The 23,898-nt window shown below is 39.0% G+C and overlaps 2 protein-coding genes across 2 annotated transcripts; both read left to right on the top strand.

Moving 5' to 3' along the window:
* The first annotated feature begins 1,630 nt into the window (after positions 1-1,630).
* Positions 1,631-19,068, top strand: LOC148958105 (uncharacterized). Its single transcript, XM_089113652.1, has 6 exons — positions 1,631-3,324; positions 16,738-16,816; positions 16,945-17,051; positions 17,167-17,220; positions 17,378-17,485; positions 17,809-19,068. The coding sequence occupies exons 1-6, from the start codon at positions 1,990-1,992 to the stop codon at positions 18,865-18,867; spliced, it is 2,742 nt and encodes a 913-aa protein (XP_088969778.1). The 5' UTR covers positions 1,631-1,989; the 3' UTR covers positions 18,868-19,068.
* A 2,074-nt stretch (positions 19,069-21,142) lies between these two features.
* Positions 21,143-23,766, top strand: LOC135680876 (uncharacterized). Its single transcript, XM_065195086.2, has one exon. The coding sequence runs from the start codon at positions 21,210-21,212 to the stop codon at positions 22,047-22,049; it is 840 nt and encodes a 279-aa protein (XP_065051158.2). The 5' UTR covers positions 21,143-21,209; the 3' UTR covers positions 22,050-23,766.
* The last annotated feature ends 132 nt before the right edge of the window (positions 23,767-23,898 follow it).

Genomic DNA, 23,898 nt, shown 5'->3' with positions numbered 1-23,898 from the left:
AAAATTCAAAAATTCTAAAAATGGATTTTTGATGACGTCAAACTTTAGAACTCTATTTCGGTTCAAACAGCCTCAATTTGTGGACCGCAAATTTAGAATGGTATACCACAGAAAAGAAAATCTGCAGAAAATCTTGCCCAATTCAAACCTCAAATCATAGTTTATAGAAATATTATTCCTATAGCCATTGAAAAAGCCAGCTACTAAGATGGTTCAGCCAAAAATAGCATCCTGGGTATGCTTTAAGAGGTCTGCCCTTCACATTTTTCAGCGTATCAAATTCTGTATTCCTGCATACGCCCATCACAATTTACAGTAACGTTTTGCAATGGTAGTAACGTAAGTTCGCGAAAAAGCCGCCTCCCTCGAATAAGCCCCCCAGCCCTAAAGTATTTTTGAGAAATAAGCCCACACCCTCGAACAAGTCCCCCAGCCATAAAGTATTTTTTGAAAAATAAGCCCCCACCCTCGAATAAGCCCTCCAGCCCTAAAATATTTTTTGAGAAATAAGCCCACACCCTCGAATAAGCCCCCCAGCCCTAATTTTTTTTTGAGAAATAAGCCCCCACCCTCGAATAAGTTCGCCAGCCATAAAGTAATTTTTGAGAAATAAGCCCACACCCTCGAATAAGTCCCCCAGCCATAAAGTAATTTTTGAGAAATAAGCCCCCACCCTCGAATAAGCCTCCCAGCCCTAAAGTATTTTTTGAGAAATAAGCCCACACCCTCGAATAAGTCCCCCAGCCATAAAGTAATTTTTGAGAAATAAGCCCCCACCCTCGAATAAGTCCCCCAGCCATAAAGTAATTTTTGAGAAATAAGCCCACACCCTCGAATAAGTCCCCCAGCCATAAAGTAATTTTTGAGAAATATGCCCCCACCCTCGAATAAGCCTCCCAGCCCTAAAGTATTTTTTGAGAAATAAGCCCACACCCTCGAATAAGTCCCCCAGCCATAAAGTAATTTTTGAGAAATAAGCCCCCACCCTCGAATAAGCCCTCCAGCCCTAAAGTATTTTTTGAGAAATAAACCCACACCCTCGAATAAGTCCCCCAGCCATAAAGTATTTTTTGAAAAATAAGCCCCCACCCTCGAATAAGCCCTCCAGCCCTAAAATATTTTTTGAGAAATAAGCCAACACCCTCGAATAAGCCCCCCAGCCCTAATTTTTTTTTGAGAAATAAGCCCCCACCCTCGAATAAGTCCCCCAGCTATAAAGTAATTTTTGAGAAATAAGCCCCCACCCTCGAATAAGCCTCCCAGCCCTAAAGTATTTTTTGAGAAATAAGCACACACCCTCGAATAAGTCCCCCAGCCATAAAGTAATTTTTGAGAAATAAGCCCCCACCCTCGAATAAGCCCCCCAGCCCTAAAGTATTTTTTGAGAAATAAGCCCCCACCTTCGAATAAGCCCCCCAGCCATAAAGTATTTTTTGAGAAATAAGCCTACACCCTCGAATAAGCCCTCCAGCCCTAATTTTTTTTTGAGAAAAAAGCCCCCACCCTCGAATAAGTCCCCCAGCCATAAAGTAGTTTTTGAGAAATAAGCCCTCACCCTCGAATAAGCCCCCCAGCCCTAAAGTATTTTTTGAGAAATAAGCCCCCACCTTCGAATAAGCCCCCTGTTGAATTTGTTTAGTTGGTCACCCTATGTACAAGCGCCTACGTAAGGGCCTTTTTATTTTTCTGTATAGGGTGTTATCTTTAAAGTTGTTAAAAAGAGTTGTCGCCTGAAATCATCGCGAACGAACGCATTATCACAACGAAACGCTGTATTTCATTTATTCATTCACAAATCATCACAGTCTAAAATGTAACTGTTTGTTTTATTATCATCGTCTTCTGGCAATCTTTTAGTCATTATAGCTGGACTTAATATTTACAATTGTCGTAAATGTTGGAAACTAAGGACGCAGGACCTTCCGTGTATCCTTACAAGGATGCTCAGCCAACTACCCAACATTTTGGTGCCGTGACCCGGGAGCTGTAATGTCTGAAAAAGAAACATTAAAGAAGAAAATTCAGGCACGAAACGGTCATCGCCTGGTTGTTCGCAAAAATGTCGCGAAGGCCCGAGAGCTGTTGCCTCCGCGCGGTCAAAATCTTCCACCGGAACAACAATCGAAACTCGAATCAATCAAAAACACACTGGAACGAAAACGATTGATTATCACGACACTAGATACAGAAATTGAGGATCTTTTGGAAGAAGTCGATATCGAGAAAGAAATAGTAGATCGTAGCGATTTGGAAGAAGAAACGGAAGACATAATATGTCAAATAGATCTAGTTAGCAGAAAGGACACGATCGCCCCGCAACATGAACTTAATCGCAGCTTCGAATCACAAGGTTTTGCCACAGCAGGAAAAGTGAAGCTACCAAAATTACCTTTAACGGTGTTTAATGGAGACCCGACAGAATGGCCATCATTTTGGGATAGTTTTTCCTCAACAATTGATAAATCTCAAGGCTTGGCTCCTATCGACAAATTCAAATATTTACAGAAATCGCTGCTTGGCGAAGCCGCTAAAACGATATCAGGTCTTCCACTCACAAGTGAAAATTATCAAATAGCTCTAGACTTATTGCGAAAACGATATGGAAATCGTCAAATAATTATTTCAAAACATATTGAAGCCTTAATGGATTTACAAAGGACTGAAAACGGAGCGGATTTAAAGAAATTGCGTCAAATGTACGACAAAGTTGAAAGCACTGTTCGCAGCTTAAATGGAATTGGTGTATCTGCAGAAAGCTACGGAACTATCTTGACGCCTATCATAATGTCAAAAATACCGGTAGAGTTAAGACTTCTTATCTCGAGGAAACTATCGGATGAATGGGATTTAGAAGGACTATTATTAGCGTTCGGTGAAGAAATTTCACTTCGAGAAAAGTGCGTTTATGCACCTATTGGTAGTGCTACCAATACAAAAACAGTTTTATCAAAACCATCCTTTCAGCAATCCACAGCAGCTACACTGCTAATCAACAACCAGAAACGAGAAAGGAGTGCAAACGATGGAATACCATCTTGTTTATTTTGCGGGCAGAAACATTTTTCTTCGAGCTGCACAACGGTTTCGAATCCTGACGCGCGGAAGCAGACATTACGCGAGAAACGGAGATGCTTTGTTTGTTTACGTGGTGGACATGTTAGCAGATTTTGCAGAAGCAATACTAGATGTTTCAAATGCCAAGGAAAGCACCATGTTGCAATTTGTGGCTCAAAAGCTGGCAGTTCCGCAAGTTTTGCAAAAGCAAGAGAAACAGCGTACAAGGAAACCGTCGCCGCGCCTCAGTCACCGCCCACACAACCATCGGTAAGTACTTTGCTAGCGTCTCGCAATAACACCACAAATACCGCTGTCTTATTACAAACTGCAAGAGCTAAAGTAAGAAGAGTAGACAGTAACACAGAAGAATGCGTTGTAAGACTTATTTTAGACTCTTGCTCCCAGAAATCGTATATTTCACGCAGGCTAAGGGATAAGTTACAGTTGCCCACCATAAGCACAGAAAAGGTAATCATTAAAGAATTCGGTAACGTTAGTGGGACATTAAAAACGTGTGATTCAATCCAAATTGCTATCGAAGGAGCAGATAACCTAACTGTGTTTATTAATGCTTTTGTGGTAGACAATATTTGTAGCCCGGTTGCTAATCAAGCCATAGACGTAGCCAAACTGAAATATCCCCACATAAAAGATTTGCCTTTAGCTGATAAAGGTAGCGGCATGGATGAATTTGAAGTTGACATATTGATTGGGGCGGACTACATTTGGCAGTTCATGTTAGATCACGTAGTACGGGGGGAGCATGGTTATGGCCCCGTAGCTACACTTACCAGATTCGGGTATGTACTTAACGGTCCCGTAGAAATACCGTCAACAAATGAACACTCATCGAACATTATCATTTCACATGTCCTTAAAACTGACAATATTGTCGTTGATAGCGATAAACATTTGATAAACGAACTTCACAAATTCTGGGATATCGAATCTATGGGTATCAAGTCTAATGAGCAAGAACTAACTTGTAGCGAAAATCCATTAGAGGGAAAAATTCATTTTAATCAAAAACTCGGAAAGTATGAGATTTCGCTCCCATTCAAGGAAGATCATCCTGTAATTGCAGACAATTATCAAGTAGCACGTAAACGTCTCGAAAGCCTGTTAAAACGCTTAAATTCAAAACCCGATGTTTTGCATCAATACAACGAAGTAATTTCTGAACAACTAAATTCCGGTGTTGTAGAAAAGGTAGAGGATACGGAGTTATGCTCGGCTCCTGTTGGATCTGTGTACTATAATCCTCACAGGGAAGTAGTTCGAGAAGAGCGGCAAACTACAAAACTTCGAGTCGTTTACGACGCAAGCTCTAAACAAAACGGCGAAGTAAGTTTAAACGATTGCTTAGAACCAGGCCCAAATCTGGTACCTCTCATTTTTGATGTACTTTTGAGACTCAGAGCTAAACGAATAGCGTTAATTGGTGACTTAGAAAAGGCATTTCTGAATATCATTATACAAGAAAACGACAGGAATTTTCTCCGATTCTTGTGGTACGATAACGTTTTTGAAAAAGATCCTGAGCTTGCAACATTGAGGTTTTCACGTTTAGTTTTTGGACTTACGAGTTCGCCGTATGTTCTTAATGCTACTGTACGTCACCACCTTGAAAACTATCGACAGTCAGATAACGAATTTGTGCAAACCGTCGAAAAATCTCTATATATCGACGATTTTGCGTTTTCATTAGATACTGAGGAGGAAAGTTTCGAACTTTATCGTAAACTCAAACTTTGTTTTGCTTCTGGAGGGTTTAATATGAGGAAATGGGCCTCTAACAGTGATTCGCTTATTGAACGCATTGAACTAGCTGAAAATATGCATAGTAAAACCGCAAATTCGAAGGAAAGTAATGTCATTTTCGACGATGATGAAACCTTCACAAAATCGATCTCTAATACAGTATGCAATGGTACCGAATCTAAAATCCTAGGAATGCCTTGGAACAGAAATAACGACAAATTTGTGTTTGACTTTTCGGAGTTTATCGAAGCCGCTAGCAGTAATGTTGAAGTAACCAAGCGCAATATTTTAAGAACTACCGCGCGGTTCTTTGATCCGCTCGGAGTACTTTCGCCGGTAATTCTTCCGCTTAAAATGATATTTCAGCAATTGTGCAAATTGAAAACAGCCTGGGATGAAAAACTCCCTGACGACATTTGCAATAATTGGCTCAAAATCGTAAACAACATTGCAAACACAACACTAATTGAATTTCCACGAAGCCTAATGGGAGATATTATCAGTAATGACGCTATTTCGATTCAACTACACGGCTTTTCTGATGCAAGTCAATATGCATATGGGGCTTGTGTATACTTTCGCGTCGAATCATCATCTAAACTAGTAATAAGCCGATTAATTTGTGCGAAAACCAAAGTAGCACCTATGAAAGGTGAAACAATACCGCGACTTGAACTAATGGCCGCAGTAACACTTTCGCGTCTTATAAAGTCAGTCCACAATGCCTTGATTAGCACAATTAACTTAGAATCAATCTTTTGTTGGACAGATTCACAGGTTGTCCTTCACTGGGTTTTAGGTAACAAAGAACACAAACAAGTATTTGTAAGAAATCGAGTGCATGAAATTTGCGATTTAACCGAAAAGAAAAATTGGCGATATTGTCCAACGTCTAACAATCCAGCTGATATCGCTTCAAGAGGCATTGATTGTTCTAAAATGCAATCAAACGAGTTTTGGTGGAACGGGCCACAGTTTTTGGAAAACGACTCGGAATTTTGGCCTGTAAATGAAATCGCGCCCTCGCAGCAAATCGAAATTAATACAAACGTTGTCGTAACTGAAAATAACGATCAGCTAAATCTGAACAAAATCATTCCATGCGTAAATTACAGTAGCTTCATTCGCTTAATACGGGTAACTGCGCTCGTATTGAAATTCGTGGCAATTTTAAAAGGAAAGGTTAAAAATTTACAAACAGACAAAAGTGACGACTTTTTGTCCAAAGTCAACGAAGCGAAAATCATGTGGCACTTAGAAGTGCAAAAGGTCTTTGATCTATCTGGAAATGATAAAGAAATTAGAAATAACCTCGGATGTTTTGTAGACAAAGAAGGAATAATCAGAGTAGGGGGTAGACTTCAAAATGCATCGATTTCGTATAACAGTAAACACCCCGTATTATTGCCACGTCAGCATCATTTTACAAAATTGGTTATCTGGCATAGCCATTTAACAGTCAAACACAATGGAGTCAATGAAACACTTGCGCAAGTACGATCCAATTACTGGATTACGAAAGGTCGTCAGATTGTAAAATCCTTAATTGCGAAATGTTCCAGATGTAAAGCTATACATGGAAAACCATACGAAACACCAAATGCGCCACCGTTACCTGCATATCGCGTATCAGAAGATGCAGCATTTACCAACGTTGCAGTCGATTTTGCAGGTCCTTTATATGTAAAGGATATCTACACCAAAACTGATCGTATGAATAAATGCTACATTGCATTATTCAGTTGTGCAAATACGCGAGCAATTATCGTGAATTGGTAATTGGCTACTGATAGAGTTGAATGACTTTGAATGAAGAAAGTATATTAATCGCATTTTTCCTCTTTTGTGTTTAGATTTATTTTTATCTATTAGGCAACCTGATTACGTCTAGGGTATTTTAGAATCATCTGGTTGTTTGTATTTGTTGTTATGGTATTTAGTACGTAGATAATAAATATTTAGCTGGAGGCGTGTGTGTAACCTAGCGACATAGGGCCAACAGCGCCATATGATGTAATCCTTAGTGATGTAATGTAGCTAAATTAATCCTTTATATCGCTATATATTCAGTAGGAATTCGTTTCAGACTTCATTCGGTCGAGAGACACCATAGGCTCTATTTTAGATGCTACCTATGCTAGGGTAAAATCTACATGTGAGTAAAATCTATGTCACTCTAGACTATGATATCTATACAGTCTCTATTCGATTTACCTAATACAGTCCTCTTAAGTTAATCAATTGTTTTTTTCTAACGAGTTTTAATCTAACGGGTAGTCAGAAGTTAGGCTGGCTAAGCGATTTCTGACATTTTGGTCCACCGAGCCGGATATAAGGAACTACAAAGGAATGAGATGTCTCAACATCAAGAAAATCAAGAACTACAACAACGAGAAGAGTCTGAGCAGAGAGAACAAGAAGAAATCTACCCGCAATCACCAGCAATGATGTTTGGTATCAAGACCCCTGAGATCTTACTAGATGAGAGCCGAAAAATGCGAGATGTGGCGAAACAGACGTTGGACCTATTTCTAGATACAGTGGACGACGTTTTCCAGCGAAACCGGCCATCAGAGTTAAGAAGAACGAAGAAACGAATCGAAGAGAAGCTAGTTTCGTTGAAGAAACTGAATCAACAAATCAGTGAGTACATGATACAGATGGGTGTGTCTTGCGAAGAGGTGGCTCAGTTCAACTTCAGAAGCGAATCCGATTTGGACGCACACGAAGACACGATCGCAGACATCGAAGACGCACTACAGAGACTTGAAAAGAAGAAAGCACCAGAAATCAGAACTAACGTGGTGGCCCAACAGAATGCCAAGCTTCCAAAGCTGCAGATCAACGCATACGCTGGAGAACCTTTGAAGTGGAGGGAATTCTGGGAACAGTTCAAAAACAATATCCATTCAAGTTCTTTGGAAGCTACAACGAAATTCTCATACTTGAGAGAACTACTGATTGGTAAAGCATCTGCTGTCATCAGAGGGTTGTCCCTATCAGCTGAAAACTACGAAGTGGCTATTGATCTACTCCAACAAGAATTCGGAGATGATACAAGACTAAGAAGTGCGCACATAAAGGCCATTCGAGAAGTCCAGCCAGTCGCCAACGCCCACCATCTGAAACAACTGAGGAGATTCTACGAAGATGTTTCGATCAACTTTGCCTCCTTGAGATCCATGGGGTACGAAGCACACGTGATGTGTCTGGTGGAAGAAACCGTGATGAAGTTGCCACGCCCTATTCGATACGAGCTGACGAAAGACGACAGAAGTTGGACGAAATGGGATTTCACCAGATTCTTAGAAAGGTTGTGGATCTACCTGAAGACGTGTGAAGAAATCGAGCCAACAGAGACGTTAAGATTTGAACCATCATCATCAAGACGGCAAGTGGTGAATACGACAATAACAACACGGGTGAATGAATGCGTTTACTGCAAGGGTAGCCATAAAGCCTTCGAATGTACCAACGTCAGTAGTGTGGCGGAAAGAAAATCAATCCTTCAGAACCAGAAGCGGTGTTTCAATTGCACAAGAAACAACCACACCCTCAGAGAATGCAAAAGCCGGAATCTATGCTATCACTGCAAAGGCAAACACCATTCCTCGATTTGTCCCAGATCTGAAGCCAGCCGACCTTCCGCTGAAGCGATCCCAGGCACCACAAGAGCCCCAACTAGAGATCATAATGGACATATACAGAGTGGTCCAGCAGCCTATCAGACGGTCATTGCCAAAGTCGGAGGCCAAAGGTGTCGCATTCTACTCGATGGAGGAAGTGGCAAGTCATATATCAGCAGAGAGCATGGCAGGAAAATAGCAGGAAACCCAGTTCGCACCGAAATTCGAATCATTGGCACAGTAAACGGGGAAAAAGAGGTAAAGTGCCCAGTCTACAACCTTGAAGTTGCTGGAGTTGGCAAGGCAAATGGAAACAGATTCTCAACAGAATTCGCGGAGTTGGATCTTTACATGCTAACCTCGGTCCCGAACGCTCATCCAGAAAAACAGAGGCAGAAGTTTGCTCATCTAGAAGGAATATGGTTCTCAGATGTATCCCAAGAAGACAGCCTACCGATCCATGCCATACTTGGAGTGAGAGACTATGCCCACATCAGAACTGGAAAAATGATCAAGGGAAATGATAACGAACCGATGGCCGAAGAAACCATACTGGGATGGACTCTAATGGGAGCGATTCAAGACCAGCAGTCGAACGCAAAACAGTCCGTGGCAAACCTGATGATCGAGCAGCCGAGATCCGTCCACGACGAATTCAGACAGCTCTATGACTTGGATGTTCTCGGCATTAAAGATAGCGGTGAAGATGTCTTTGAAGAGTTTAAAGACAGCATCTCAAGGGATGAGGAAGGCAGATACTCAGTGAAGCTTCCTTGGAAGAAGGGGAACTTTTTCTTGCCCAGCAACAAACAGATGTGTCAGGCACGATTGACAGGACAGCTCAAGAAACTGAAGAAATCGCCAGAAGATTTGAAGACATATGATGACGTCATTCAGCAACAGTTGAAAGACGGTATAGTAGAGCCTGTACCAGAAAACCCAGATGGCAAGCATGTCCATTACCTACCACACCACGCAGTGATCCGTAGAGAAGCTGAGACGACAAAGTTAAGAATTGTGTATGACTGCTCAGCGAAAGAACGCAAGTATGACAAGTCAATGAACGACTGCCTTCACATTGGACCTCCTCTACAGCCGCTCCTTTACGACATCTTAATCAGGTTCCGGATGTATCCAGTGGCACTGCTTGGGGACATTCAACAAGCATTTTTGCAAATCAAAGTTGACAAAGAAGACCGGGACGCTATGAGATTCCTGTGGCCTAAACATGTTTCGAAGGCAGATTCAGAGATTCAAGAATTGCGCTTCACCCGAGTGATCTTTGGTTCAGGCCCCAGCCCTTTCCTTCTTGGTGCTACCATCAGACAGCACATGGAGCAATACAAAGCAGAAGACCCTGAATTTGTTGACCGTGTCACAAAGAGCCTGTTCGTGGATGATATGGTCTGTGGAGGAGCAAATACAGATGAAGTCAGCAGATTGAAGCAGAAACTGATCGAAAGATTTAAAAACGGTCACTTCAACATGAGGAAATGGAAGTCAAATGTGTCAAAACTGAGAGACCAAATTACTCCAACATCAAGATACAGCGAACAGACTGCGATGCAACCACGGACTGGCAGCACCAGCAGGAACAATGCAAAAGAGAAGGTCTTGGGAGTCGCTTGGAATCAAGAAACCGACGTCATGGGTGTCAGCTTCGAAAAAGTCTCAACAATGGAACATGAACCTACACAACGAGGAATTCTAAGAACCGTGGCAGCGATCTACGATCCAATTGGAAGTGCAAGCCCCATCACTATCTTGGCAAAGATCATTTACCATGAAGTGTGTATGCGAAAGTTTGGTTGGGATGGAGAGATTTCAGCAGACTTACTCAAACGGTGGAAGAAATGGCTGGCGAATTTGAAAGATCACCCAGTTCTCACATTCGATAGATGTTTAATTGCACACCCACAAGAACGAATTGAAAGCATCGAAATCCACGGATTCGCAGATTCGAGTGTAGCAGCATGCTGCGCAGTGATCTATTTGAAGATTACACAATCAACTGGAACTTATGTGAAGCAGCTCACAGCGAAGGCAAGAGTAGCCAAACCCAACACATCGGTACCAAGACTAGAACTAATCGGTGCCCAGATGCTAACCAAATTGATTCAGAACGTGAAATCAGTATTGGAACTCGATGTATCGCAAACCTATGGATGGCTGGATAGTCAAACCGTACTTTGCTGGCTTGAAAACAATGGTGAATGGAAGCAGTTTGTTCGTAAACGAGTCGATCAGATTCTGGCTGCAGAGGTGAAATGGATGTACTGCCCTACTGAGTTCAACCCAGCAGACCTTGGAACGAGAGGAACGACTGCAGCTAAACTACAGCATTGTGACAAATGGTGGGAAGGACCGACATGGCTCACGAAAAGAGAAAACTGGCCGACCCAACCTCAAGCAATAGCGAGTGAAGAAGCCAAAGCGGAGATGAGACAAGCTACAGCAGTTATAGCAACAACCGAAGTGACCCTGGGAATAAGCAGCTTCATAGATCCAAGAAAGTACAGCAGTGGGAAGAAACTTTTCAGAATAACAGCCTGGATCTGGCGTTTTGTAAACAAACTGAAAGGAAGATCACTAGAAACAGCGGAAGCTCTGACTATCAGAGAAATCAAAGCAGCAGAAGATGCTTGGATCAAGGATATTCAGAATCAGCACAAGCCAACAAGCGAACAAGTAAACCAGCTTGGCCTCAGAGTTGATGGAAACGGTATACTAAGATGCTTTGGACGATTCCAACAGCACGAAGATCAGCAACCGATCTATCTGCCGAAACAGCACCACCTCACCAGCCTTTTGATTATGGATTCTCACAGACGAGTGTTGCATATGGGGGTGGCATCTACACTGGCAGAGATTAGGAGCAGATTTTGGGTGCCTAAAGGACGGCAAGAAGTAAAAAAGATGATCAGATCATGCAACCATTGCAAACGCTACAGTGCAAAGCCTTATGAACAGCCGGCAACAGCACCAATTCCTGACTTCAGAGTGACACCTGGCTACGCATTCCTAACTACAGGCGTTGATTTCGCTGGACCTTTCTACTGCAAAGACGGAAGGAGACAGAAGAAAACCTACATTACTCTCTTCACCTGTGCTACATCAAGAGCCGTACACATCGAACTTGTAGAGGATCTAACAGCTAAAACATTCAGGAAAAGCCTAAAGTCACTGATGACTCGGAGGGGAACACCGCAGCTAATAGTATCGGACAACGCCAAAACGTTCCAAGCAACTGCAAGATGGCTTCAGTCAATAGTTAAAAATGAAAGGGTCCAAGACTTACTTCAAGAGCAGAAGATCAACTGGAGATTCAACCTATCGAGATCCCCATGGTGGGGCGGTTTCTTCGAGAGAATGATCGGGATGGTGAAAACTACTCTCAAGAAGACCCTTGGCCTAGCGAATCTTACGGTTAGCGAGTTACAAGAAGTTCTGCTGGACATCGAGTTCTGCTTAAACAACCGGCCACTGACTTACCAAACGGATCAGCTAGATGACGAAGTGTTGACTCCTAACCATCTTGTCCATGGCCGGAGAATCAAACCAATCAGAGAGGAAGAGATATTCAGCGACGAAGACAAGATCCCAGCAAGAAAGAGACTAAGGTACCTTCAGAAGTGCAGAGAGAAGTACTGGAAGCGGTGGTCACGAGAATACTTAACCAGTCTCAGAGAATACCACAAAATACACCACGGAGGGTGCAACGAAATAACGGTTGGAGACATTGTATTGGTGAAGGATGAAAACTTAACGAGAAACAAATGGAAGCTCGGGAAGGTTCTTCACATAATCCGCGGTAGAGATGGCATTGAAAGGGGTGTTACGTTGAAGACTACCACAAGAGGCAGAACATACGAAATAGATCGACCTGTTCAGAACTTGTATCCTTTGGAACTTAGAGCAGATTCGGATGAGAAGAGGGTTCAAGAAACGCGGGAAACGGGAGAAGTAGCCGACGCAAGGCCAAAACGGAAAGCAGCCCTCGATGCGAAGAGTGTGATCAAAGCGACTCAGATGCTGGAAGAAGAAAATCAAACCTAACTTTGATTTGGGGGTGGTGTATCGTGAATTGGTAATTGGCTACTGATAGAGTTGAATGACTTTGAATGAAGAAAGTATATTAATCGCATTTTTCCTCTTTTGTGTTTAGATTTATTTTTATCTATTAGGCAACCTGATTACGTCTAGGGTATTTTAGAATCATCTGGTTGTTTGTATTTGTTGTTATGGTATTTAGTACGTAGATAATAAATATTTAGCTGGAGGCGTGTGTGTAACCTAGCGACATAGGGCCAACAGCGCCATATGATGTAATCCTTAGTGATGTAATGTAGCTAAATTAATCCTTTATATCGCTATATATTCAGTAGGAATTCGTTTCAGACTTCATTCGGTCGAGAGACACCATAGGCTCTATTTTAGATGCTACCTATGCTAGGGTAAAATCTACATGTGAGTAAAATCTATGTCACTCTAGACTATGATATCTATACAGTCTCTATTCGATTTACCTAATACAGTCCTCTTAAGTTAATCAATTGTTTTTTTCTAACGAGTTTTAATCTAACGGGTAGTCAGAAGTTAGGCTGGCTAAGCGATTTCTGACACAATACACCTTGAGTTAGTTCCAGATCTTTTCGCAGAAACATTCATTCGCGCGCTTAAACGTTTTACAGCTCGGAGAGGACTAAGTAAACTTATCGTTTCAGACAATGGAAAAACATTTCTGGATAAAAACGTTCAAATGTATGCGCAAAATATGAACATTCGATGGAAATTCAACGTTCCTACTGCCAGCTGGTGGGGTGGCTGGTGGGAAATATGCGTAAAATTAACGAAAAAATGTCTTAGAAAAACGCTGGGAAACGCAAAGCTTTCGTACGAAGAACTGGAAACAGCATTGATCGAAACTGAAGGAATCATAAATTCTAGACCCTTAACATACGTTGGTGAAGAGATATCGGAACCACCATTAACGCCGTCGTGTCTTGTCATCGGAAGACGAATCCTCGATCAGTCGGAATCACTATCGTTATCCTCGGATAAAACTTCATTGACAAAACGCGCTCGTTATTTAGAATTAATCATTGAACATTTTCGCCAAAGGTTCAAAAAGGAATATATTCCATCGTTACACGAACGACATCGTTGTTTGAAAAACCCGAAACGCGTAATACAAGTCGGAGACATCGTACACATTTTCAGAGATAAGGTTCCCAAACATACATGGGCGATGGGAAAAGTCGTTAAACTTCTAACTGGAAGAGACGGACTAGTTAGAGCTGCAGAAATCAAAACATTAGATAAGTCGCGACGAGTCATCTATATCAAAAGACCGATACAACGTTTATACCCACTTGAAGTTAATGCTAACGAAGAAAACTCAACTGAAATTGAACACCTTAATGGTCAAAAAGAACATGAACCATCGATTACTATGGTACGGGATGAAGACATTCGAGAACACATAGCAAACATTATTTAAATAACAACTAACGTACATTTTTTTGTAAATAGATTATTCCAAGATTGACTTCGTCAATCGGGGGGAGTGTGTTGAATTTGTTTAGTTGGTCACCCTATGTACAAGCGCCTACGTAAGGGCCTTTTTATTTTTCTGTATAGGGTGTTATCTTTAAAGTTGTTAAAAAGAGTTGTCGCCTGAAATCATCGCGAACGAACGCATTATCACAACGAAACGCTGTATTTCATTTATTCATTCACAAATCATCACAGTCTAAAATGTAACTGTTTGTTTTATTATCATCGTCTTCTGGCAATCTTTTAGTCATTATAGCTGGACTTAATATTTACAATTGTCGTAAATGTTGGAAACTAAGGACGCAGGACCTTCCGTGTATCCTTACAAGGATGCTCAGCCAACTACCCAACACCCCCCAGCCATAAAGTATTTTTTGAGAAATAAGCCTACACCCTCGAATAAGCCCTCCAGCCCTAATTTTTTTTTGAGAAAAAAGCCCCCACCCTCGAATAAGTCCCCCAGCCATAAAGTAGTTTTTGAGAAATAAGCCCTCACCCTCGAATAAGCCCCCCAGCCCTAAAGTATTTTTTGAGAAATAAGCCCACACCCTCGAATAAGTCCCCCAGCCATAAAGTAATTTTTGAGAAATAAGCCCTCACCCTCGAATAAGCCCCAATGGCTTCGACAGCAATAGGTTTATCCCAATACCAGCGGCGTGATGGGAAGTTTTATGGGCCGGGAAAATCAAGCTTTTAGTGCACACCATTTTGATGCTGATGGTTTAGTGTTTTTATATTATACAATATGTTGTAAATGAGTGTCGCAGAGGCAGCATGGGGCCTTACTTACCTTGTTTTCTCACAAATCTGATGTTAGAAATGATAAAAGCTTAAAAGGAAGAGAAATCCAAGGGGCCTACATGAAAAGTTTTGAAGGGCCTGCCGGGAAGTTTCCACGCCCCTACCCAATAAATTAGTACTTTTAAGGAGGAAGGAAATTCACCTTGGTTATACTTTGGCTGCTGCTCAAGCCCCCACCTTCGAAAAAGCCCCCCTCAAGTATACCACAACCCAAAATTGTTCTTTGCAAATTAAGCGCTGTGGTGCTTATTCGAGGAGTTTCTGTCACTTAATCTTTACCTATTGAAATAGTATTGACTGAAATCATGCACTAATGTTGATGATTCGTTAATGATGAATATCAAATTTATGTTTTCAACTTGATTAAATTCTTGATCTATTGTCTTTCTTACTTTTGCTAAAAGAAATAGACTAGCAAATTCAACGGTGCCGTGTAGGGGGGCTCAGGGGGCCCAGCTTTCTTGATAAAATTCAGAAAAGTGAGCGCCTCCTTATAAATGCAAGCGTTTTATGTGTTTGCAACCCTTTATTATGCTATAAATTTTCCGTGAATGAACGAATTCCCAATCAGTCTTTTCATATGGATCATTTGAATGATTACATAAGCATATACACAGCAAAGAATCTTTAACAAAAATGCATATACATTGGATGTGATCATAGGTGTTATCATGGGTGCGGTTTCAAGCTACCTACGGCACGGCCCCCCTCCTAACTTTATAGGACAGTACTACTGAGCAAATTGTAAAAATAGTAGATTCTAAAGTTTATTGTACATAGGAAGCATCAATATCATACATTTTGAAAACATATTTTTCAAATCATCAGAGAAAAGTATAAATTTTCAACTCAAGAAAACGACAATAAGCTGCCATTTTGAAACATTATCCAAGTGCCTTAGCAACATCCAAACAATCACGCTAGATGTGACGTCAAATTAATCAGAGGTATAAAAAGCATAAAAAACCGTTGGGATTTCTGTTGAGATCTTTTCAACTTGAAGACACGACGCAAATTTGCATCGCCGAATTGTGTACAAGTTCTCTCTATTTTGAATCGATAACTGCGAAAGCTAGTTTGATTTCTAAACTATCGAAAAAGTCGATCGTTCGAATTCAGTCGAATTTACGCCGTTACGCTGAAACTGCAGTGGAAAAACAATGGTGAGTTGATTTATCGAAGCCAGCACTCGAACATTTCTGAAAACAGTGTTGTTAAACTTTCTTTCTTCCAATACAGCTGCCAGTTTTTTTATAAAAAACCTTTTTAATCTCGCGGGTTTGAGTAAAGCCAAAATTATTGATAGAATGAATAGAAATTTTGATAAAGGATGAAGTTGGTCCCCATTGTCAGTTTAATAAAACCCTTAGCCAAGAATTAATCGTTAAATGGTTCCAAGCACAGAAATGCTTGCAAGAAATAGCTGGTCAATGAAATCCAAAAAATTTTAAACTTGTTTAACGTTTTCTTAAAATGACAATCAATAGGGCCAATATCCCTCCAAATAGAGTCCAACATCTATCAGACTTGGGAATGCAAGAAAAGGGTCATTGTTGCTAGGGGCGATCTCCATGGCAATCATGATAAAGAGGTTCGAGCTATGCTGTACCTGGAAGAATTCTTCATTTATTTGTCTTGTTCCAAATTGAATAATTGAAGATTTAACCTGATATGTACATAAATCATTAGTCTTTTTTGATAGTACTCTAGTGAAATAAAGGGCGTATGAAACATTGAACTAAATAAAAAAACAATTAAGAGAATATTTAGACAACGCTTCTGCTTTAAAAGAATTCTGAATGCGTGTGAGGCAACAATTCATCTTTTTCAAGCTTAACGGCAACCTCAATATACATAACACATGTTTTTCATTTAAGAAACACAATATGTTTATCAGAATGATTTTATTATAACAGATGTAATTATTTCATTGCAGGAAGCCAATGTGATACTAACCCAGAATGAAATTCCCAGTCCTCTCGTTGCAAACTACGAGTTCTTCTTGCAGAATATGAGTGAGTTTCTTTTGGTTTGCGCTTAGATTGGCATATCAGTAATATTTGCTCATTAAAACAGCTTTCTTTATCATCAATAAAATGTTAGTAGCTTGCTTGATTGAATACGTTTTCATACTTCTTTATAGATGCCTTCTTCTCGATCATAAAGCACATGACGGACATCGAATCGCCAAGAAAAAGGATTCTTGAAAAGCTTCATGATGCTGAGTACCGAACGTTCTCCTTCACCCAGGTAAAACTGGCTTCCATTTGATCACAAGTAACAACGATTTTTTCTGCTAACTAACAAAAAAGCTCCATATCCAATTGATGATATAAACATTGAATTTTTGTATATCTATTTGCAGATAAAGACCCAAGCAAAGGCCTGTCTCAGTGTTCTTCAGGATCTTCATTTGATGGTGAGTTTTCCACCCCTTTGTAAGTTCACAGTCGTTGTAGCGAAACTGTCTTAAATAGGGAACAAAGTTCACATAATAAAATAATTTATTTGCATTGTGATACTTAATTGCAACAAAATAAAGTTATTTTCTTATTTATTGTTATATATTATTGCAGACAAAAGATCAAGCTGTCATATCTTCTACAAAGAAGTTTGCACGTCTCATTCAGAACATCGTTCAATCCTGGGACACATTCTTCTTCAGTATAGTTGTTGTTGACAAGGTAAACAAATTAACAAATGTAAGCTAATGTATCGCTTTCAGTAACATAACTTTTCAGATCATTTCTTAGCCGAGTGTGCATCTAATGTCAGTGTCAGTGTTTATATAGTTAGATATTGTAAATCCAATTGCAGAACTGTTGCTCTTACATTGGTGTTTTTATTTTGGGTTCAAGAATTCTGTTTAATCTAATGTAGTAAAACACACTTCATTTTGCAATTGTAATAGTTTATGTTAAAATTTATAAATTTATTTAAAATCCTTAGCATATACATTGACGATTTAATTTTGTGGTGACAAAAGAAAACATTGTTCACTTTCCAGAGTTCAGGCAAAATCGATCCGTCAAACAACATAAGACTCTTCTACATGCTGACGATATTTGATATGGCAGAGTTCGCCAAGAACATAGAAAAGCAAAAGAAGAGAATGGAGTTAGTGTTTTTCAAAACTCTGATAAAGCTGGATGTTGGTTCCACAGAGAACAAGCTGTCAGCTGGAAATATCTTCAAACTGAAAAACTCGAAATTTGAAGAACTCTTATTCAGTTCTAATGCTGCCTGTGATAATGAAGGAGAAACTGTTGATGGACTTCTTGATGATAGTTTCGAATACGTCCCTAAACCAATAAGTGATCCAAAATACTATCATCCTAAGAAACGCAGCTCTTATGTGAGTGAAAACGCCTCGTTAGATAAAGAGCAATGTGATTATGATAATTTGTTGAAAAAGCAAAATGAGCAACGGTCAGTTGGCCAAGTAGATGATGTAGAATGTGAGGATGCTTTGAGGAGCATTGACAATGCTAGGGCAGAAATGCCACTGCAGAGCAACTGCACTTCTAAAATGTTAATTGATAGCTCTTTACGAGAGATTGAAGTTTCAATTGAATCTCAAAGGCCATTATCAACCAATAGTAAAGCCTGTCAATTTGTAAGCTCTGCAACCAATTTGAATGGAGCTACATGTGGCCCACTGACACCAGTTGATAAGAGTTACTCATTCAATGCAACTTTAAATAGGGGTTTAAAAAGAAAACGTGATGAGCCATTATGTGACGTAACAAACGGACTAAGCCTTCTGGCAGGCCACAGAGGCGACTGGAGTTCTCTAAAAACTGCTTCTTCACTTTGTTATGAAGGCAATGTAGATTGTCAAAATCAGACTTTGAAGAAAGTTAAACTGAGTAGGGAGGCAGAAAATGCTATCGCCTACCAAAATGCAGTCAAAAATGACTCTGTTGAGAAAAATAGGTTCAAAGGTTTTAAAAAGCTAGGTAGACGGTTGAAGGCAATGAAATCACGCTTAGTTAAAGACTTCAGAGGGGGTAAAAGAAGTAATAATGTGTTTCCAATTACGAGCTTAACTAGAGAATTCAGCTAAGGTAAACAAACCTAATGAAAAGGAACTTACGTTCTAATTGAGCTGTAAAAGCTAGAAATAAAATGAAAATAGTTATTGTTTTTTGTAATAGATTCTTAGAATATTGTAAAGGTTTAATTAATATTTGTAATGAACAAGTTGATATCTCCATAATTTTTGTTGTCTTCATTGCGAGTGATCTTCTCCTTCGTATGTTTTAGAATCTTCCGTCCTATGGTTGCTGTTAGTACCAATATTCTCTTCTTTGTTCTTTGCCTTTTGGCAGAAGCGTGCAGGTGCTCAGAATAATTTTCACGTGATAAGAGAAACTGAAATATACGAAGTGAAAATTGTTATATGTTGGATATATATCAAAATCTAAAGAAAGGTTAATCAACAATAAAAACCTGAAATAAATGATGTTGAAAAGAAAAAGGTCAGGGGAACCCCATCCACTCGTCACCCTATTTGTGTTGTTTTCCTTCTTTGTTCATGGGATGGAAGAATGTCGGGCATTTGTTGTTTTCTGATTGAAATTAAAAGAAAGTTGGTTGACATTGGGAGGCTAATTTTGAATATATGCCAGTAAGGTGTGATGATTGAGATCACAACCCGGGCTCACTAAAAATCATGATCATGATGACAAGATGATTGATGTAAAAAACTAGAAGAAAAAGCAGAGACATCAATCTTTATGTAAGCGCACGTGCTCTGCATGTGTATATTGATTTATCAAGAAATTGGTGTCAAGTGAATCACGTAGAACACAATTTTCAGGAAATATTTTTTGAGAAGACTTAATCACCGATTTGAGTTTTCCAGGCAACACATTTATGCCCGGACATGAAGCAAAAACGATCAAAATTTTTAACATAAAAGGAATATTGCAAAACATTTTATTTAAAATGATGAGCCATGAAACAACTATCACAATCACAAAGACTCTCTATAGAGTGAAAACAGTCTTCATCTTAAAAAGAAAGAGGCACGGGTTGTTGAAGACTTTAAAGCTATCATATTGCTATGAATGGGACAGATGTAATTCCTCAAAAATTCGTTTTTGTCCAACACTCAAATGACCAATCATTCAGAAATGCGTTCGCAACACAGATATTGCAACACGTCTATAACACAAGTAATTGCAATCTAGGCGCGTGTTTTCGGTTAGTTTTCATTCAAACTTGTCGGCAAATAAAAGAGGCCTAATCGACTTTGTTGACAAATGAGGCCTGAAAACCCCCCAGGGATCACTAGTTAGCAATTGCACTGCTTAAACCCTAATAATTTAAGAACAAACTAAGAGCAATCTAGCCTCAAATTTTGAAAAAATATTAAGAACAACCAGCCTGAAATTAAATTTCTGGTTCTCATAGAAAAAGAGTGTATATGCATTGCTTTCATATACAGCAGATAACATTTAGTTAATGTTCTTCGAAGCGGGTCATGATGGGGGCATAGGAGGTAAAATGTCAGCTTAGTTTTCATTTTTTCAAAATTCTACCACATGGATATACTAATTAGGGTAAAATGAAAAAATTATAAGCTCATTATAAATTCATACATGAGTTATCTCGATTGCACTGTCCTTTAAATTTTCTAACAAAGGGATCAGCTGAAACTCCAGCATAATCGATATATTGAAGACGTGCAAAAGAAAGAGACAGCCCATGTAATTTATGTCATTCTAAACAGCTCTGCTTATGCGAACACTCTAAGATTGAATGGTAAACAGTAATTTTTATTCTAATTAGCCATATAAAATACGGACTTTAGTTTAAGACAAATGGTTCAATTTCTGCCAGTTATTCTGCCATTTCTGCCGTTGATTTCTATTTCTGATCAAAATCTAGCCAAAAGTAGCAGTACCTCTTCACAAACAGGAGCGTATTGATATCTCAAATATTTTTGTCAAAATAATTTTGCCCGAATATTCCCTTTTTACATAAATTTCCCGAAATATAATTGATAAGGATACCAAAGAAAAACCTAAAATAATTAACGTAATGCATTTTATAGCAAATGAAATATATAAATACATATATAAATAGTGTAAGTATCCATATCTGAGAAAGACTTTTTCAATGCCCCAATTTCCAATGACACCCCCACACCCCCAATAGCTACGCCCCTGTTTACAAAGTTCATACAAGAATATATTGCTGACAAATTCACCTTTCTGACCGATGGTCGGGTTACTCATTTTACAAGTCTCGACACTGCCTGAAGAATATTTCTTGCTCAGTGGGGTGAGAAATCACATTGGCATCCGGTTGGCACTTCGGAAATTGTGGTTGTCGGGCATTTCCGGTTTAATGGGCCTAGCCATATGACACGATAAACGGTGTCTAGAGAAGTCTGAAACTATGGCAAGTTCTACCGTTTTAAAACTAAATGATGGCATAGAAATGCCTTTATTTGGCATTGGATTGTATAATGTAATTGAAAATGTGGATAAAACAATCCAATATGCTTTGCAAAACGGTTACAGAATGTTTGATACAGCGAAGTACTACGGGAATGAGTTGGAGATCGGACAGGCCTTGAGGAACTCTGGTGTCGAAAGAAACAATTATTTTGTCGTAACAAAGCTGTGGATCAGCGATCATGGCTACAAGAAGACCAAAGCTGCATTTATGGAAAGTCTGAAAAAGCTAGGACTGGAGTATGTTGACTTGTATCTTATTCATTCGCCAAGTGGCGGGAAAATAGTAGAGACCTGGCAAGCCATGGACGAATTGAAGAAGGATGGCCTAATCAGAAGTATTGGGGTTTCAAATTTCAACGTGCACCACTTAGAAAAACTTAAAGAAGCCTGTGATATTAATCAGATGCCATTACCTAGCATTAATCAAATTGAGATTCACCCGTGGCTTCAGCAACAAAAGATCATTGATTACTGTAAAAGCCTTGGCATCAATGTGATGGGGTTTTGCCCCCTTGCAAGGTGTGTAAAATTTAACAAAACTCCTGTTCTCGCAGAATTATCAAAGAAGTGGAATAAGACAGAGGCTCAAATATTACTGCGCTGGGCAATCCAAAGAAAGATTTTCACAATTCCGAAGTCCTCAAACCCTTCAAGAATTAAAGAAAATGCTGAAATTTTTGATTTTCAGATTGATGAAAGTGATATGGAAAAGTTAAATGCTCTTGAAGAAGGACTTCGTGTTTCAACAAACGCCATTGAACGGCCATGGGTTGAGTAAATGGATTAAAACTGTATCGTTATAGCCACGTATTTCTTCAGTAGTAGTCCTATATTTATAACCAATATATACTAGATAGGTTACTTATGTTTCCTAGAATATTTTTAGATCCTATTTATATATTTAATATGCAGCCAAGCAGTCAAACATTATCATGCCAAAAGCAATTTTCTTAAGGAATCTTGGGGTCAGCAATTTGTTCATTCATTCGTGACATTTTTTAAATGTTTTGATAGTTAAACAACTTAACATGTATTAGTATATCTCACAATGTTCTATATGTCTCTTATAATACAAAGTTAGTTTGACTTTTTTAGATTAGTTAATAATGAGATTGTCAAGCAAACATTTTGCCAAGTCCAGTTTCAGAAAAAGTCTGCAAATGAATTATTTAATCTTAAGCAAATAGCACCAGGTACAATGTAATCATGGTTTCTGATATATCTATTTAACATTAACTGTTTCTTTTGAAAGGTTTATTATAATAGAAGATTTTCGAGTTTGTATTATGCTGAAGTCTCAACGAGAGCCTAAGAATGCAGATGTTGCAATATATAGATATTATTGTTCAGTTGTAATCGAATTTACCTGCAGTAGATGAACCATCACGATCAGCACCAACAAATCCTGCCTTCTTCTTGAGAAATGACTCTTCGATTTTATCAAATTTAATAATTGCATATACATTCAATCCTACAATTATATAATACACTTATAATGAAAATTCAGACAGCAACAAAAAAATTAACAAGTTCCCACAATCCTGGTGCCTCAGGCAGCCTGTGAGGTTTTTCACAGATTTTGAGTTGTCCCCAAACAACATATGATAAGAAAAGAAACCACCATGTAGGTTTTTAGTAGAGTAAATTAATAATAAGCAAGGATAAAGGTTAGAAGAACTTAGTATTTGTGTTAGGAATGATTTATAAAATCAGGTTGGTTGTTCAGGACCTCTGATATATGAATATAGTATAAAAAGTAAAATTAATGCCAATTATTACATTTTCTTTATGAATCACCTTTTTTCTTACCCTTTTCTAGTGCAGTAGGTAGAATATAGGCACATTTTAATATTTTCCTTATAAATCACCTGATCTCTCCACAAATATGGTTGGCTAAGTGCAAAATGTTTTATAATAAAAAAACCCTCTCAATTTTTCTTTTAAACAAAGCTCATTTACTCCACATACATATTTATTAAAGATTTTGGCAAACTTATGGCTATTTTTAAGTATTTAATCTTGCAGGAATACAATTTCAAGTAGGCCTGAAGTCAATTTGTTGGGTGCTACCCTACCCCTTCCCTTTCAAAGTAGAAATCGATTTTGAATGACAATGCCTCCAGATAGCATCTTTAAATAAGATGAGAAACTCTAAACCATCCATGTATTGCAACATGAACTTGTCTTCTAAAGTACCAAAGTGTGAAATGATGGAAAGTCTATAAAATTGTCTTTTTTTAACTTTTCATCACATAACCATAAACATTGCTAAATATTGGGCGAGATACCCAACAATATATCTTTGCATATAAGTATTCAACAATGAACATGAAAAAAGATTTACTCATTTACTTTTTTTCTTACCCGTTTCCAGTGCTGTATAATAAATCTTTTTTAAAGAATTTAGGCACAATTTTTTGAGAAAATAAGGACCAAAAGGGACTATTCTTTTGAAACGAACGATTTTATAACTCCTGGTGGCTTGAACCCCCCCCCCCCCTTCTTCAAAAGGACACTAGTGACTATGGCCCTGCTCATTTCTCTGTTTTGAATGTTTCCTTAAAATATCTGTTAACGAATGTTGCGGTATTTATTCTGCTTATCTAGTTGTGTGTCTACTAAAGAAG

Source organism: Rhopilema esculentum, chromosome 18 (assembly GCF_057945365.1).
Source record: "Rhopilema esculentum isolate cy_ngs chromosome 18, ASM5794536v1, whole genome shotgun sequence".
NCBI lineage: Eukaryota > Metazoa > Cnidaria > Scyphozoa > Rhizostomeae > Rhizostomatidae > Rhopilema > Rhopilema esculentum.
This window is presented reverse-complemented; position numbering and strand designations above follow the sequence as displayed.

Bases quoted from the DNA above. Each gene is read 5' to 3' on its own strand.
- LOC148958105 (XM_089113652.1), top strand. From the start codon at position 1,990: ATGTCTGAAAAAGAAACATTAAAGAAGAAAATTCAGGCACGAAACGGT. The intron at 17,052-17,166 runs GTAAAACTGGCT...ATCTATTTGCAG, and splicing joins GAACGTTCTCCTTCACCCAG to ATAAAGACCCAAGCAAAGGC. The intron at 17,486-17,808 runs GTAAACAAATTA...TTCACTTTCCAG, and splicing joins GTATAGTTGTTGTTGACAAG to AGTTCAGGCAAAATCGATCC.
- LOC135680876 (XM_065195086.2), top strand. From the start codon at position 21,210: ATGGCAAGTTCTACCGTTTTAAAACTAAATGATGGCATAGAAATGCCT.